At 37.4% G+C, this 17,352-nt stretch overlaps 2 protein-coding genes across 3 annotated transcripts in view; both read left to right on the top strand.

Moving 5' to 3' along the window:
• Nucleotides 1–1,341: 1,341 nt before the first annotated feature.
• LOC126801642 (60S ribosomal protein L37a) overlaps nt 1,342–17,352 on the top strand; it is a 103,867-nt gene continuing 87,856 nt past the window's right edge. The window contains exons 1-5 of one of the 2 annotated variants that reach the window (XM_050529064.1): nt 1,342–1,371; nt 1,794–1,833; nt 2,229–2,317; nt 2,443–2,525; nt 2,614–2,690. In XM_050529064.1, the coding sequence (XP_050385021.1) occupies nt 1,369–1,371; nt 1,794–1,833; nt 2,229–2,317; nt 2,443–2,525; nt 2,614–2,677 (279 nt within the window). In that variant the 5' untranslated portion in view covers nt 1,342–1,368 and the 3' untranslated portion in view covers nt 2,678–2,690. Of the gene's footprint in view, nt 1,372–1,793; nt 1,834–2,228; nt 2,318–2,442; nt 2,526–2,613; nt 2,852–17,352 lie in introns of those variants that run through there. The other variant, XM_050529063.1, reaches the window with a different exon arrangement.
• On the top strand, nt 13,139–14,476 carry LOC126803554 (uncharacterized). The gene has a single exon (XM_050531341.1). It carries the CDS (start codon nt 13,139–13,141, stop codon nt 14,474–14,476), a length of 1,338 nt encoding a protein of 445 aa, XP_050387298.1.

Genomic DNA, 17,352 nt, shown 5'->3' on the forward strand with positions numbered 1-17,352 from the left:
AAGATTCTGGAATACCATACATGGTGATAATATATTTGAAGATGAAGTCCGTGATCACCTCTGAAGACGTCGTCTTGACTGGTATGGCCTCGACCCATTTAGTGAAGAAATCTGTAGCCAGTAGAATGTGCTTGTGCTGTAAGGAAGAATTGGGATGAATCTCCCCAATAAAGTCTATAGCCCAACCGCGACCCGGCCAAGGTTTAATGATTGGTTGCAGAGGAACGTCAGGCACATGCTGGACTGGCCCATGCATTTGACATTCGATGCAACCCTGCGCGAAGCTGATGTAGTCCTTTAGCATGGTAGGCTAATAAAAACCATATTGGCGAATGAGCCACCGCATCTTTGGACCAGCTTGGTGAGAACCACAATTGCCACAGTGAACCTCTCGCAAGCATCTCTTAGCCTCAGCTCCATAGATGCATCGCAGGTACAAACCATCTTCTGCCCTACGCAAGAGCTCACCGCCTCGAATGACGTAATTGGTAGCAAAATATCTGACCCGACGTAATTGCCGAAGTTAATCGGACTTGTTGCTACATGCCGCGTGAGGCGTGTATCTGGGTAGCTCCGCTCCGATGGGAGACTTGGTTGCCAAAGCAAATCGGACTTTTACTCCGTGGGGAGATTTTGACTATGCAATTACGCGATAGTTTGTTTGACGTTGCGTGTGTTATTCTGTGCATTCAACCCCTTTATATAGAGAACACAACTTGTTCTTTCTTGCGAATCAAGTCTTGAGAACTTCCTAGTTGATTTAGATTTATCTTCCTTAATCAACTCTGATTCTATACCGCGACATTCCCCTAAATCTATTCCAATACGGCAGGTAATCTTGCTTTGTGATATACTTTCCCCAAATATCCGGTTCACAAGCCTAAGTAGTCTAGATAATACCAGAGTATTATTTTAAGCCCAAACACAGGGCTCCTAAGACGTATTATATTTCAATGATATTTTTCTATTTTAATATAATTCCTTTTATTATTATTTTTTCTTGTTTGTCAATTGTCTAGGGACCTCCAAATTTTATTTGCCTTGAGGTCTTTTTGTAACAGGTTTTATGTCTCGTCTCATCCCAATAAATTTTCAGAACGGGATGATAATTCAAGTAATTCATGTCCATCCCTACGAGTCCCTCTAATGAACTACTGATCAATTTACCGACCGTTGCAAATTCACTGAAATTTGTCATTTTCAAATACGGGCCGCTGAAAACGATAGTGATCCAATTCAAAAGGCCCACTCAGTTGAAGCCAATATATAAAGCTAATGGAGCGAAGTATGAAGGGTAGGGCTTCTCAATTCAGACGGAGACATCTAGGGTTTTAGCGCTCTTCCTCTTCCGAACCCCAAACCCAAACCATGGTAAGTTTCCTCTATTCATCTCTTGCTTTAGTTTTCTAGTTTCTGAATTACAAATCTCGTCGAAAGAGATCTGGTTTTCTTCGTTTAGATTTTGATAGTTGTACATTCAAATAGCTGTTGTGATTTGTTTCTTTCGTTTTATGTAATTCAAATTGGGATTGCGAAATAAGTATTGGGCTAAGGAAATTCTTTAAGAAATGCAACTGTTCGTATAGGGATTTAGTTATGTTCTCATTGTTATGTAATTTTTTACTCGGCTCAAATTTTGTGTGAAAGCTCAAAAGAAAATTTCAATTGAACTGTACTATGGATAGTAACAGCTTATCGAAAAGCTGTTTTTTTTTTTTTTTTTTGCTTTTGTTTTTATAAACCATTGGTATGATGTTGGTTCTGATGACTTGATTCCTGATATGTTTATACAGACGAAGAGAACCAAGAAGGCTGGCATTGTCGGGAAGTATGGTAAGTGCCTGCTATTTTTAAGTGTGAACCATTCAACTTGTGTTTCCTGACTAAAATTTTCGAACTTGTGGAAATTTGAGGCTTAGAATTTATCCGAGTCACCATTTGGAAATTTGAGACAGTAGTGAATAGGAGTTGGGTACCTTTCTTGAGAGTTGAGACCTTGTATTGATATAAGTCTCAGAACCATACTGCTACTGAAACACTTGTGAAACCCATTGGCAGTCTGAGGAAATAAGTAGAGATGTTGAGTGCTATTTGTTGAGATTACACTTTGATAGAAGTGTTGCTCTCATTAATTGGCCGGCCCCATTTAATTCCATACTCATTGTAAGTTCTTATTTGTATGCGTATGTGGGTGACTAATTGGTGGTACTTGTTTTACATCTTCCCAGGAACCCGATATGGTGCTAGTCTGAGAAAGCAGATTAAGAAGATGGAGGTCAGTCAGCACAGCAAGTACTTCTGTGAATTTTGTGGCAAGGTATTTATTCTACTTGTCTTGCTTTTATTTGTGAAGGATCTGATTCAGTTTTATGAAAACTATTGAGAAGAGGAAAGGGTTGTTAGCTTTTCTGTATGTAGTACCAATAAAAGTGACCATTGCAGTACGCGGTGAAGAGAAAGGCTGTTGGAATCTGGGGTTGCAAAGACTGCGGCAAAGTGAAAGCTGGTGGTGCCTACACACTCAAGTAAGTGTTTTACGATTATTGGTTGTATTTATGTCATTGTTTTTTTTCCACTAGTGTTTTAACATTCCATATGGTCATACAAATGCAGTACTGCGGCTGCCGTGACAGTCAGGAGCACCATCCGAAGGCTCAGGGAGCAGACTGAAAGTTAGAGATGATGGAGTATTATGTCTTTACTTCTGCTATATGCAGACCTGGTTAACCGTCTTTTGTTTTGATGATCTATTTACTTGTATGCTTTGACTAAGCAGAGTAGTGGGTTTTCACTTTTACTGGCATCAGAAAATCAAATTTCTTAATGGAGGTGGTTCGGTTTTTGAACTCCAGTTAATTTGTCAGATTTTATTTCATGGTTTGCTTAATTCTTTCCTTTTTTCTTGTATCATAAAAATAGTAACCTTCCATGGTGCTGTATCTGTGGAAGTTGGAACTAACTGTGAAGTGCCTTTTTCATAAGGGTGCCTTGTTTGTTTTGTTGCTTAATTAGGGTGCTAGAATAATTCATTTTGCAACTTCCAGCTTTTGCAATTGCATCTGCGAAGACTTTGTGCTCTCTGTTGAACACGAGAAAACGACCATGCGGGAGTTTAGTTGAAAAGCGGTTTCATATTTTTTCTTTGGCAAAAGGAAAATTTATGCTACTAAAACATAAGCAAGAAACATTATAGCCAATTGTATCCACACAACAGGAGCACGATTACTGACAGGGTAAGGGTCTCATGTAGGAGTGTGCATTTCTTATTGGAAATGTGGTACCGCATTGGTTCAAACCGGATAGTGATCAAGTACAAACTAGTATGTACGTGTGCGTTTAAATTCTCATTTATTTGCACATTTTGAAAATATAAATACATGATTTTAACCTTTCAAAAGTTTAGTTTATTATGAACGGTTATGGTGCAAGTTAGTAGTCTCATGATCAACCGTCAATTTGTTTGATGCAATCGATTATGAAGACGATTTTTGTTTATGTTGATCTTTTACAGAAATGATCTTTAGAAATAAACTAAACTTTTAAACGGTTAAAATCATGTATTTATATTCTCAAAGTGTGCAAATAAATGAGAGTTTGGACGCACTCGTACATACTAGTTTGTACGCAAGTTTTTTCCTTATGAATATACCAAACTGTTTACAAATGGATTGTATTCAGCGTTCTAAATATCAGGATATATCGCTGATATTTAGAATCCGATAGGATAAATTCCATATCGCCTCAATATATCGGTCAACTCAATATATCGGGTAAACTCGCGATATATCAGATCAAACTTGGTTTGACCCAATATTTTGGTGACTTATTTTTAATGGTGTTGTTTTTCCAAATTTACATTGTTTTATCAAATTTGCATTTTTTTTCAAATTTCAGTCGACCTTCACCTTCAGCCTTCCCCCTTAAGATTAGATATGAATCTATTCATCTAAACCCTATCGATCTGAGAAGAATTAAATAAGAGAGACTGGGAGAGCAATAATCGACCGATTCAATCCATTCAGCCAGTTCCCCTCACGTCACCCAGCTCCGTCGCACCGTCACCTACTTCCCTTCGCGTCATCGCACCGTCACCCAATTCCAATCGTGTCATTGCCCAGTCCAGTTGCCTAGCTCCGTTGATATTTCAGGTATTTTCTTCCGTACTAGCTTGGTTGTTTGAATAAGTGTTTATGTTGAATTTGTTATGTGAATCAGTGTTTATGTAGTTTGAATTTGTTGAATTTTCTGTTTTGTGATAGAATTTGTTAATTGATGTTAAGATGTGAATAAGTAATGGCCTACTGGGACTTGTAGATGATATTTTTTTGAAAAAACAAATCAACTGCTGTAAATTTCATGTGATCGTAGTCAATGGAATCAGTCACTTTGAATAATCTCTTATATACTATGAATCTATGATTTCATGACTGTTGTAGAGTAAAGGGGCAAATCCTGAGGCCCATAAAAACCTTCAATGAGCTTTAAATAAGTTTGATGTTCTAAAACCTATTAAGAGCCACTATTGATTTCATGTGTTTTAGTGAGGTATTTTTAAACAGTGTGATCTGGCAGCTTAGGCTTTTAGTTTTGCTTCCTCACAGAGTCACAGATGATACAACTTTTCGTTTACCATTAATCCAATGAAGTATATATATTTAATTAAATTAAGCATCTGCTTCTATACTACTCATATGGTCCAGTCCCAAAACAATGTCTTAAAAACACTGTTAACCAGCTAATTTGATTCATGCAGTTGTAGTTTATCATGTTCATATATGATCAAATTGAAACACTTAGCTTAAAGTATATAGTTGTTGGTGGTGTTGGTAGTAGAAACCAATGCATTTATGTTATTTTTTTGTTCTGTTATTTAGTTGCTGGTGGTGTTGGTAGTAAAAATCCAAAAATCAGCCAGATTAGGTAGGTTAGGTAGATTATGCGGTGTTCACTATGATATCTTATTCTATGCTTTGCTAAAGTTGAATACATTTGCATAATGTATAAATGTACTACATTTATAGGTTTGAGCTTGTGAACCTGTGATGGCTCAAACTGTTGATACTAGTTCTTCTAGAGCTTCTAATCCATCCGGTTCTACTCCAACGACAACTACCCCATCACAAGAAAATTCTGAATTATGGAGACCAGCTTCAGATGATGTTGGTTGGGGTTTGTGAGGATCATACTAAGAGGAGTGTGATTACTTGCTTGTTGTGTCACAAGAAAGTTAGTACTTGTGGAATAACTCGATTAAAGGAGCACATAGCCGGTATAAAGGGTAATGTTGCCCCATGTAAGAAAGCACATGATGAAGCCAAAGCCAAGTGCAAAAAAACTCTCTTGGTAGGGAAGGAAAAGAAAAGTGCTTTGAGTGCACATAATGTAGGAGTGAGGGAAGAATTCACTTGAGATCACAAGAAGAGGAAGAAGATGATGATGGTGACAATGATAAGGAGGTGGAGGTGGTTCAAATCACGGGAGCAAAAAAAAAGGAAAGACATGAGAGAGCCTATGGATATATTTGCATCTTCTATTCATCCTACCGATGTAGACAAAAAAAATAAGCAACAAGTTATCAATGATGCATTTGCTAAGGAAAGAACACAAGATGTGCATGGATATTTGACACGATGAGTGTATGAGAGTGATATTCCTTTCCATGCTCTTGATAATGATAGTTTTAGAAGATTTGTAGAAGCGGTTGAACAATATGGCCCAGGCTACAAACCTCTAAGCCAATATGAATTAAGAGAATCACTGTTGAAAAAGGAAGTAGAGAGGACAAAGAATACACTTAAGAGACAAGAAGATGAGTGGGCTAAGATTGGTTGCTCAATCATGATGGATTCTTAGAGTGATGGGAAATGAAAAAGTATCATGAATTTGTGTGTGAATTGTAAAGAGAGAAAAGAGGTGCTACATGCCAAAGAAGCTAAAGAAGCACAAGAATGGCTTGTTGAAGGTAATGTCATTGAAGATATGGAAAGACATGAAGAAGTATCCGAAGTGGGTAGTGAAATACCACCCTTGAGTGAAATCCGAGAGGTAAGAGAGTTTTATGAAGATGATTTTGTCTCGGAAGATAATGATGAAGATAATGGAGATGATGATGAAGATAACGGAATTGATGAGTTTGAGTTTGAATCCGATGATGACGGAGTTTATGATACATGATCATCTCAATCTATCTTTCAAGCACCTGTTTTTAGTAGTTAATACTTAGTCAATTTTTATTTATGTATTTTCATTGTAAAAAAATCAAATGTTTTTCTTTTCTTAAGTTTATTTGGTACATTTTTAAGTATAAGTTTTAATTTCTCAAATTTATTTAGTATATTTTGAAGTATATGTTTATAAATATATCAAATTTAATTAAAAATTAGCAAATTCGATAAATCTGATATATCTCGATATATCCTTATTTTACAAAACCGATACGATGCCGATAATCGTTATTTAGACCATTGTCTATATTAGGATTATGCATTTCCCAAACCGGATATAAACCGAACGGATTTAAAATAAATGATTATTTATTTATTTATTTAATCCTAATAAGGTAATATGGTAATACACCAATACCGTAATATTAACAAAACCTTATCTCTATTCTGACTTCTATCTATTTCTACAAATTTGTCTTTCTTTCTCTCTTTATTTTTTTCTTTTTTTATATTGTTTAGTTTTTAGTATAATTCGGAGATTTGTGCTTTTAAAGTTTGATTAGTATTTTCATTTGTAATAATATTGGGAGACTTGATGATTTTGTTTATTTTAATTTCATATGTGGAAACAAGTGGTTTATCCAAAACCGCATCATAATGTGGTTTATTTGGATAAACGGTTTGACTAAACCAGAAAATAGATTTGGTTTGTAAAATCGCCAAACCATTTAAACCGTTATTAAACTACATGTTGCCACGAGAGTAAAAGTGTTCTCGAAATATTTTTATGAAGCTCGGTTTTGTGTTTACAAATTTTTAAAATTTTACATTGTCTAAAATGTTTTCTGAAAATAGAGTTTCAAGTTTGGGTATATGTTTTCGGGCTTTCAAAAGAGCTCAGTCCAAAGAAAATCCTTGATTCGGGCCCAAGACCCGAGCCCATTTTCCTTTTCTTAAAAACCCACTTCTCTTTCTTCCTCCTCCTTCTCACCGAGGTAGAGCACTGCCACCATCTTCTCCTCCTCGAGCTGCCGCTGTTAAGGCGAGTCCAAGGCATGCAACCACACTGTCGGTTTTTCCTCACTTTTTGCTACACATCTATATCAGAAAACCTTCTACTTGGCCATGTTTTAGGGTTAATCGGGGAAGGAAGCAGACCACCGAACTTCAATGATTCTGGCGATTTCTTCAACTCCGATCGACTTTCCAATCCTCTTTTTGGTGAGTAATCTTGTATCTTGATACCCAACTTGATTCTATATTCAATTTCTCCGATTCAAGGATTAATCTACTTCTCCTTTTCTGGGTTTTTGTAGCTGCCGTCACACTACCACCACTTTCGCCCTTCTGACGATTCCAAGGGCATTGGCAAGCTTATCACATCTTTCTGGTAAGCTTAGTGCCCCAATCCTCAGTCTTGTTCTTTGATTCTGAGCTCAATTCCCAATTCCCCAACACCTCATTTCATTCCTTGGCGTTGTAGCAACTTTGGCAAGATTAAAACGGAGACTTTGGAGTAACAACATCTGTGATATGGACTGCAACAGCTCGGTTGGAGATCAAGGAGTGCAATGCTGCAGTTCTGTGTTTTCTGGAAGTGCACCAAGGTAGTAGGCCTTCTTCTTTTAATTTCTGGATTACGATTGTGTTTGTGCTGTTGGGAACTTGTTTTAGCTACTGCATGTTATTGAGGACAATTTGGAACCGCTTTTGGTGATGGGATTTAATCTGAGAGATAAGGGTGAATTCCATGGGTTTTTACCATTTACAGTTTTTTACAGCCCATGAGAATTACTCTTTTGCCATTGACAGTGAAGTTCTGTTACTATTTCACTTTTACTATTTTACGGTTTATCATAAGTTACCTTTTTACTATTTACTAAATAATTTTAACATTTTATTCTTACCTAAGGTAACTTTGTGAAAACCTAATTTATTTTAAAATGCTCACGAATGAACGTAACGTTTAGTTACAACTAATGTCAGTTTCAATTCTCACCTGGTTTGATAGAGAACTCATTTATCTTAATACTATGTCGGTAATATAATAAAGTCATTGGTACGATTCAGAGTATCTTTAAGTCTAAAACATGCTTAATATCGTTTGATAATTAAAGTTAGACTATTTTCGAGTCATTCGAGAATTAGTTCAATATTGGTCGAAGTCGGTCAACTTAGTCAATTCATGGTCAACCCAAGAAAGACTTGGTCAATGTAATGTCGAAGGTTGACTTTCCTGGTTAAACTAGGAAAATGATCAAATCAAGTGGTTTATAACTCTCGGATTGAGAATGATTGTTTATCCTTACTCTTTTTCAAACTCATGGGCGGGCTGACCCTTACTAGGCAAGCGAAGACGACAGTCACCTCTACAATAGTTATCTTCTAGGTTCACTTGTTATTTTTGGAGCTATGAGTCTGTGATGAATTACTCAGAGTAGATACACTTGAGCCTGTTGTTCTTTCTTCACATTTAGTTGTCTTTCTTTTATTTGTGAAGTATATTTCGAGGTTTAGAATTGGTGTCACCATTACATTTCTATCTCATAACTTTAGTTGTCAGTAACGCCACTAGATACCTGCAAAACAGGGGGTGAGCACTCGTCCTCGCTAACCCGTTTAGGGCCGATACCTTTTAGGTGAACCAAGCGTCCTATTCATGAGTCACGGTACTAGAAATCAGGACCATGGTACCATTCACGATTGAATATACGGTGCCATATATCAGGCAATGTTCTAAAAATCGCCGCCTAGGCGTCCGGAGACCCTTGGTCGCCGCGATTTTGGGCCGATTAATCATTTAGGCGCTGGTTTTTTAGCTATCCGTCTAATTAACGCCTAGCATTTTTTAGAACCTTGATATCAGGATAACAAAATCACTGTAAATAAACAGTCGGTGCCGGATATCAAGACGACAGGATCACTGATAATACAGTATGGTGCCAAACATCAGGACAACGCGATCACCAATACTAAATAAAACACGGTGCCGGATATCAGGAAGACGAAATTACCGATAATACAGTATGGTGTCGGACATCAGAACAATGAGATCACCAATACTAAATAGGACACAGTGTCAAATATCCAGATGACATAATCATTGATAACAAAGCATAATGCAGGATATCAGGATGATAGAATCACTATAGATAAAATACATTCGGTGTTGGACATCAAGACAACGGAATCACCGATATACAATATAGGTAAATATTATATATAGATAACTATATATTTAATCCCTCCTGACATGTACCACGGTTCACCCGCTCGAGTGAACTGAATACGAATCTAATAGTTACTTATGAGTAACGGTATCTGAAATCAAAACAATGTGTACCTCTCATAAATAAATATTAAATTATTTAGTTTACTTGCAAATCTCCTTTTTAATTCAACTATACTGGCTACATCCCGGAAACATTCATTTCTGGAATGTGACAAAGCTGATTGGATTTAGTTTTATCTCTAACCAACACCGCACCACACCGTGCACACCCCTAGTCTCGTGAATCCTTTTTGATCTTCTGTTTTTTCTTTTGAGATTTCAGGAGAGATTTAAGAAGATTCTCAACATCTAGATTTTCATCTTCATCAAACCAGGAACTCAAAAGACTAATCTTCTCAGTCACAACATGATGACCAACGGTTTAAGACTTTGGGGGTTTCATTTTCAAAATCACCCCAACTGAATTTGGTTAGAGGTACACTTGAATCTACCATGGCAGAATCTTTATTAATAGTACCAATCAAAGTGCCAATGTATTCGGTTCTTTGTTCATGTGCAAGAATGTTCTCCTCTTGCTGTATGAGAGCAAGAACCGCAAAGCTATTACTCATGGAAATATTAACTTTAACATTACCTGGACAAGTTGTTGGGTTGATGCCTCGATCACTACAGATTGCAAGCGTAGTCCCTTGCAACACATTATCTTTGATGACATCCGAAGTTAAAACAAAGTTATCCACAATAACATCAACCACGCCATTTTGAATAGGAGGAGAATTCTCCATAGCGTTGGGTGAAGAATCAACAATTGCATGCTTCCCGTCTTCCAAATTTTCCTTAGGCTTCTGAACATAAACTTTCCTACGACGATGTCGAGGCTTCTGTGAGCGACCTTTATGCTCCATAATATCATGAGCAATAGGCTTTTGAACTTGTTTACAAACAGTAACACCATGTCTCACGTTGGCACACTGAGAGCAGAACTTCGGTAAATGCTCATATTCAATCTCAATCTGCACATCCTCCCCATTCTTCCTTCGCACCACCAATTCATATGGTGGAACAGAAGACAAGTCCACATCCACCAAAACTCTAGCATAGAGTCAGATCGTTTTCTCTAAAGTATTCTGATCTATTTTGACTGGAACACCAATACCACTTGCAATCTCATAAAGAGTAACAGGTTCCCAAAATTGAAGCCCCAAATCCCATAATCGCACCCACATTTGTGTGTTTGTGTTTCTGTGATTGGTAGGGGAAATGTTTTTTAGACCATCTCATGAAACAAACGATTCCCGGCGTTAGTGATATAGGTCCATGCAACCAGACCAAAGAGACCGCTACATCAGAAGTAAAATTGAAGGTGAAAAACCCTCTACCCATTGGAATAATACTCCAGTGTCCAATATTACCCCAAACCAGGGCAAGCTTTCTAAGCAAATCCATAGAAGAATAAGACCTATCTCCTGAAGCTAGATGAAGGCGCGCCAAAAGCATATGCTTGCACTTATTTAAACCAGATTGATATCCATCCTCAGAGATTGTTATTGTTGTCCTGCCACCTTGTATTACAGGTGATAGGAGATTAGCCAGGGAAACCACAGGCTTTGTAGCCACGGAGACAAACAATGGAGACGACGAGGTCGTCTCAACATTCAAGAAAGACCAGGGACAGATCGGGATCTTGTCAGCCATGATCTACAGAGAAGAACGCAGTAATTTGGAAAGATTCTAGCACGGGAAAACCCTAGAAAAGGTAAACCCTAGCAGAGCCTTCATCAACTTCAAATTACTCTTGAAAAGCGGTTTCATTAATGCCATAGGTTCTGGATTCTAGAAGTTGTGAAACATGGCAGCTAGCTATGAGTCTTGCTCTTAGCGATGCAACTTCTGCAGTTTAACACATCTGGTATCTCCAATATATTGTGTTGAGGAAAGTCGAGGTATCCGTGTTGAGTTTCGGAAAACAACCAGAACGCACCCACAATGAGCGATCAAAATTTCACTTGGTAATTTAAGGAGCTAGTAGAAAACTTGACTAATTCTCTCTGTTTTTTTTTTTTTGAGAAAGTAAACTTGACTAATTCTTAGCAGATGTGGAATTGGAAGGATTGCAACAAACATGATGTTGAAAAAGTGACACAGGAGCAAAGAGGACATTTTCGAGGTTACAGAGTACAGACCTTGTTGGATCCTATAAAACATGGATACGGCAAAATATAGGTATGTCTGTATTGTACTCGTACCGGATACATGTACGGTCTGGATACGCCATATACACGTATCCATTGATGAAAAAACATATCCCAACTATGTACTGCATAGTCAACTCATTGGATACGATTTAGTACGTTCAAAGTTAAAATTGTCATTTAAAGGTTGATAAAACCTATCTCTCTTCTACTTCCTTGACCTTTCAGCCGTTTCATTGTTTTGAAGAGAGAGATTTGATACCAAGAGTCCAAGACTTCAGTCACTTCACCCCGTAAAGAATTCCATGTAAAGAATTCCCTTCCCCTTCAATTGAACCTCATACTCTCTCTCTCTCTCTCTCTCTCTCTCTCTCTCTCTCTCTCTCTCTCTCTCTCTCTCTCTCTCTGGAAAAAGGTTCAACTCTTACTTGTTTGTTATGTACATGAAGGACAGATTATAACTTGTTTGTTACTGGAAAATGATTCTTACTTATTGTTATGTTCATGTTTAACATATCGGAATTTGTTTGAGCTTTGCGGTCTAGTGCTCGTATACCAATTTGGCTTCACCCCATTGAATCATCTGACAAGTATTCGGGTATTACTCTCAGCCTTTGAAATCCAATCCTCTGTATTATATGTATAAGCTACAAGTCTAAAACAAATAGAATGTGAACTACTGTCAACAACTCTACATAAAGCTTAAGTGTGTCATTTTTCCCAAGTTTTTCAAGTAGTTCACATGATTGCGAGTTTATTTTACATAAGACAAATACGTTTCTATATAAGTGATGCCAAAAATTGGATAAACTAGGTTTGGATTTACTTATGTGGGATATCCTTGTTTGTCTTGCTCCTAAGAATGAAGCTAATGAAATTTATCTTAAAGGTTGCCAAAAGGTCTGATCTGTTCTGTTTGGCCTATGGTTTGGTGGCACTGTATAGTGTCGAATGAGAACTTGTTGTCTGGAATGGACTTAAGATATCATCCAACATCCTTAGTATATAACCGAAGATCATAACAGTTCATTTAACAGTTCACTGGTCATACATTCATACATGATTAAATAATGGAATACTTTACATCAATAGGAAGTTAGTACAAAATATTCTTTCTTTTCTCTCTGCTGCTAATTCAAAAAACCATCTCCCGTTAAACTTTTCATTTGGGAACCTTGTAATTTTGTATGGGGGCATATAGGAGGTTAAGGTACACATCAAGATTAAGGAAAGCTTAATGTTTTACAAAAGTTTCTCCAAGCCATACACCAGCCTTTAATTACTAATTAGTGTAGCATATTAGTGTATCCATCTTGAGCATATTAGTATATCAATTAGGGAGTTGGTTCTTGACTTCTTGCAATGATTTTATAGTGGGTTATCATAGAATATCAAGGTCTGCACAATATAGTTGGTCTTCAAAAAAACATTTGTGAAAAGGGACATAAGTAAACATCTGAAATTAATGTGCTAACTTCATACGTATTTTTCATTATATAATTAATAGTTCAATACAAAATGAGTGATTCATATATTCAATTGAATACATAATGAGTGGTCCATCATCTGCTAACTCACCTGCGGGTGAGGATGAAGGTGGTGTTGGAGATAATAACAAGGGTTCTCCCTTGTGGCGATATGTAACAATTATCAGTGAAGCTAAGAAGGGACAAGGTGAGAATTGTGAGTGGAAGTGTAGTTTTTGTGGGATAAAGTTCCATGGGTCACATTATAGAGTGAAACAACATCTTCTTAAGATAAGTGGCAAAGAGATTAGAATATGTCAAAAGATCAGTGATGCTAAGCATATGGAGCTTACGACTTTGATGGAATCACATGAGTTAAGTAAGAAAATGGCCAGACCTAAATTAGTTCCTCTCCCTTCATCAAGCAAGGAAGGTTCTTCGTGTGGAAGTACATTTAGAGTTGGGCTAGATTTGCTTGATGATATAGTGGTAGACACTTCTAAGAAGAGGAAGGGAGTGAGTGGACCGCTTGAAAAAGCGTTCGATAATGGTGCTAGAGAGCAATTAGATGGTGAAATAGCAAGGATGTTTTATACCGGTGGCTTGTCTTTTAATCTCGCCAAGAATCCTCACTACATCGGTGCATTCAACCGGGCATGTGCTTGTCCAATTACCGGTTACCATCCAATCGGTTACAATGTATTGCGGACAACTCTTCTAGAGAAAGAAAGAAACCACATTGAGAGGTTGTTAGAATCGATTAAGCTCACATGGAAGGCAAAGGGGGTTAGTGTGTGTAGTGATGGGTGGTCCGACACTCAAAGAAGACCACTTATTAATGTCATGGCAGCTTGTGAGAGTGGACATATGTTCTTGAGGGCTGAAAATTGTGAAGCAGAATCCAAAGACAAGCAATTCATTTCAGACTTGCTCATTGATACTATCTTGGAGATCGGTTCACAACATGTAGTCCAAGTAATCACTGATAATGCAAGAAATTGTAAGGCTGCAGGAGCTATTATTAATGCTAGATTCCCACATATATTTTGGACTACATGTGTGGTGCATACACTTAACCTTGCTTTAAAGAACATATGCACACCTAGCTCAATTGTGTCTAATAGGGAAACTTATGATGAATGTAATTGGATTAGTCAAATTGCCGATGATGTGTATTTTGTAAAGAATTTCATCATGAACCATGGTATGAGGTTGGCTATGTTCAATCAACATTCTCCATTGAAGATGTTATCGGTTGCCGAGACACGTTTTGCATCCGTTGTTGTAATGCTTAAGAGGTTTAAGAAGATTAAGCAAAATCTACAACGCATGGTGATTAGTGATGAATGGGATAATTATAAGGATGATGATGTGGGAAAAGCAACGGCGATGAGTGATTACATTATAAGTAATGAATGGTAGAGGAAAATTGACTATATCCTTTCCTTTACATTATCTATATATGCGATGCTTAGAAGATGTGACACGGATGAGTGGTGGGATACCACGATTGAAGAAGTGAAGGTGGCTATCTATATGAAAGAATGCAAGGAATATGAAGAGGAGTCTCCATTTTACAATGTGGTGTATTCCATTTTGTTTGCAAGATGGACCAAGAGCTCCACACCTCTTCATTGTATGGCACACTCATTGAACCCAAGGTACATTTGAATTATATATTTGAGTTTTAGTTTTACATTTCCAATTACAACTTTCAAATGTTAATTGTGTGTTGTGATTTATATGAAATTTATAGATATTATAGTGTGGAATATCTTAGTGGAGCTTCTAATCGTATTCCTCCACATCAAGATATTGAGATTGCAAAAGAGAGAAAATAATGTCTCAAGAAGTACTTTTCTAATGAAGATGAGAGGAGGATGGTTAATGAGGAGTTTGCCTCTTTTTCGGCATGCTTGGATGAGTTTGCAAGTAGTGATTCCATGAATGATAGAGGTAAGATGGACCTTATAAAATGGTGGATTGTTCATGGTTCTACCACACCAAAAATCCAAAAGCTAGCCTTAAAATTACTAAGGCAACCTTGCTCCTCTTCATGTTGTGAGAGGAATTGGAGCACCTACAAGTTTATACACTCATTGAGAAGGAATAGTGTTACACCTCAAAGAGCCGAAGACTTGGTTTTTGTTCATAACAATCTTAGGCTCCTTTCAAGAAGAACTCCACTACAAAAATGTGGATATGTGGGATATTGGAGGAGATGATTATGATACAATGGTTAATGTGAATGGTGGTATGTTTGAGATTGCAAACCTCTCCCTTGATGAACTAGACTTGGAGGGTGTAATATTTGACAATGAGGATGAAGATGATTGAAGAGAGGAAGACATCACATTCTATATATCATGGTTACTACTTCTTATTTTTTATTTTGCTTGAACTTATTAACTAGTTAATTAATAGACTTATGTAGTTATGTTTATTGTAAAATTGATGGAATTTAAGTGTTATAAATTTCTAATTGCTTGTTTTAATCAAATTTTAGAATTTATTATATATGTATATATTAAATTATATTTTATAAAACGTATCAAAAATACTATATACTAGAAAAAACGTGTCCCCGTATCATGTCGTACCCGTATCCATATCTCATACCCATAGTGGTGCATCATAGGTTGGATTTTGTTACAGAAAATGCAGAGGATTCGGTGATGACTTTCATCCTCCTCCATCGGATCAAATGAACGGTTCTCAATTTAAAGAACAAAACAAAACACAACACACTCAATCACCCCACCTGACCTCCTCTTCGTCTCCATCTCCGCGCGCCGTTCTCTCCTCTACTTCCTCCAGTCTCATAAACCCACTCCCTCCAATTCGAATCAATATAGACAAGACATTCAAACGGAGAAACATTGTTGCCCCCTTGTATCGAATGTTGTTCTTATCACGGCAAGGAAAATCAAAATTGCTCTTCCAATGAACACAAGAAAATCCCCTCCCCCAATCTGTCTCCTCCAAAATCCCAGTTTACACTCATAGTTTTGCTACTACCCATCAAAAGCGACGTCCCAAATCCCACTACCAAGTACTAACCTATAAAATTACAACATGGTGCCGGGCCCAGGAGGATTTGCTAGCAGAGCTTCTTTTTGCTGGTGGAATTGGAGGGAATGGGTTTGTGAGGTTGAGAAATGGCATAGGAGGGGGAGGAGATGGAGACGTAGAGGAGGATGTCGGGTTGGTGAGAAGGGGTGAATTGATTGGGTGTGTTGAGTTTTGTCTAGTTCTTTAAATTCAGAACCGTTCATTTGATCTGATGGAGGAGGAGATTGAAAGTAGAAAGCCTCCCCTACAACTTGCAAGCTTTCCAGAGTCATAGCTCTTGTTGTCAAATTCAAAACTGGAGTAGCAGAAGAATAAAAACTCTTTTGGATATAGGGATGTGAGAGTGTGGATTTGGATTTGTATTTGAATTTGAGTAATTCACCCCTGAGATTTGGATTGACAAATTGGGCTGATTTCAAAAATAACTAGGGAAATCTCTCCATTTGGGCTGATCAAATGGTCTCTTTCGCGAGCAATGACGCTCGGTCTCTCTTCCCATCTTCTCTCAACTTATCGCACAGTCTGGGCGAGGTTCCTTGCGGCGATTCGTAATGGATATCCATCACTCTTCTGTAAATTTGATCAGGTGAGGCTTAATTTAATAACTTTTCAATGTTGGTGAATGGCTATTCATTGTGTGTGCAGCAAAGTCCCCCTGCTTTTATGCCTGTGACTATTGATTGATCATTCTGGGTTTCTTTGTTGGGTTTTTGTCAATTTTCAGTTTGAGCCTTTGAGGTGTTTTAGTCGGTTACTCGGTATGTATATGGACATATAACCTCGAATGTTTATGCATTTATTGCAGCTTCAGAACTCTCTACAATGCCCAATTTAATGTTCAAATGTGTCTTGATTTTCAGGGTTTAACCGCGATGCAACCTGCATTTTCTAACAAACAAGTTGGTGAATTTGAACTCTGAAAGAAGTTGGATTAAATTTGGTTGAATACTGTCAAACTTTATAGTCTGAATGTTTCTGGATGCTATCTGTTGATCAAGAATGAATCTGCATATTCTGGATGTTATGAGCTTGACGTTATAACAAACTAAACCACAGGATGACTAACATAGAAAAAATAAAGCACAGGTCTGTCTCAAAAGAAATATTGCACTCAATATTCCTCATGTTGCTTGTGTTGTGGTTAGTATTACCTGTTAAGAACTCATCAGAGCTTCGTGCTGCTATAGAAGAAGTGCAAGTATGCTATTTTATGATTTCTATCTCTT

This window comes from Argentina anserina, chromosome 7 (assembly GCF_933775445.1).
Source record: "Argentina anserina chromosome 7, drPotAnse1.1, whole genome shotgun sequence".
Classification (NCBI taxonomy): Eukaryota; Viridiplantae; Streptophyta; class Magnoliopsida; order Rosales; family Rosaceae; genus Argentina; species Argentina anserina.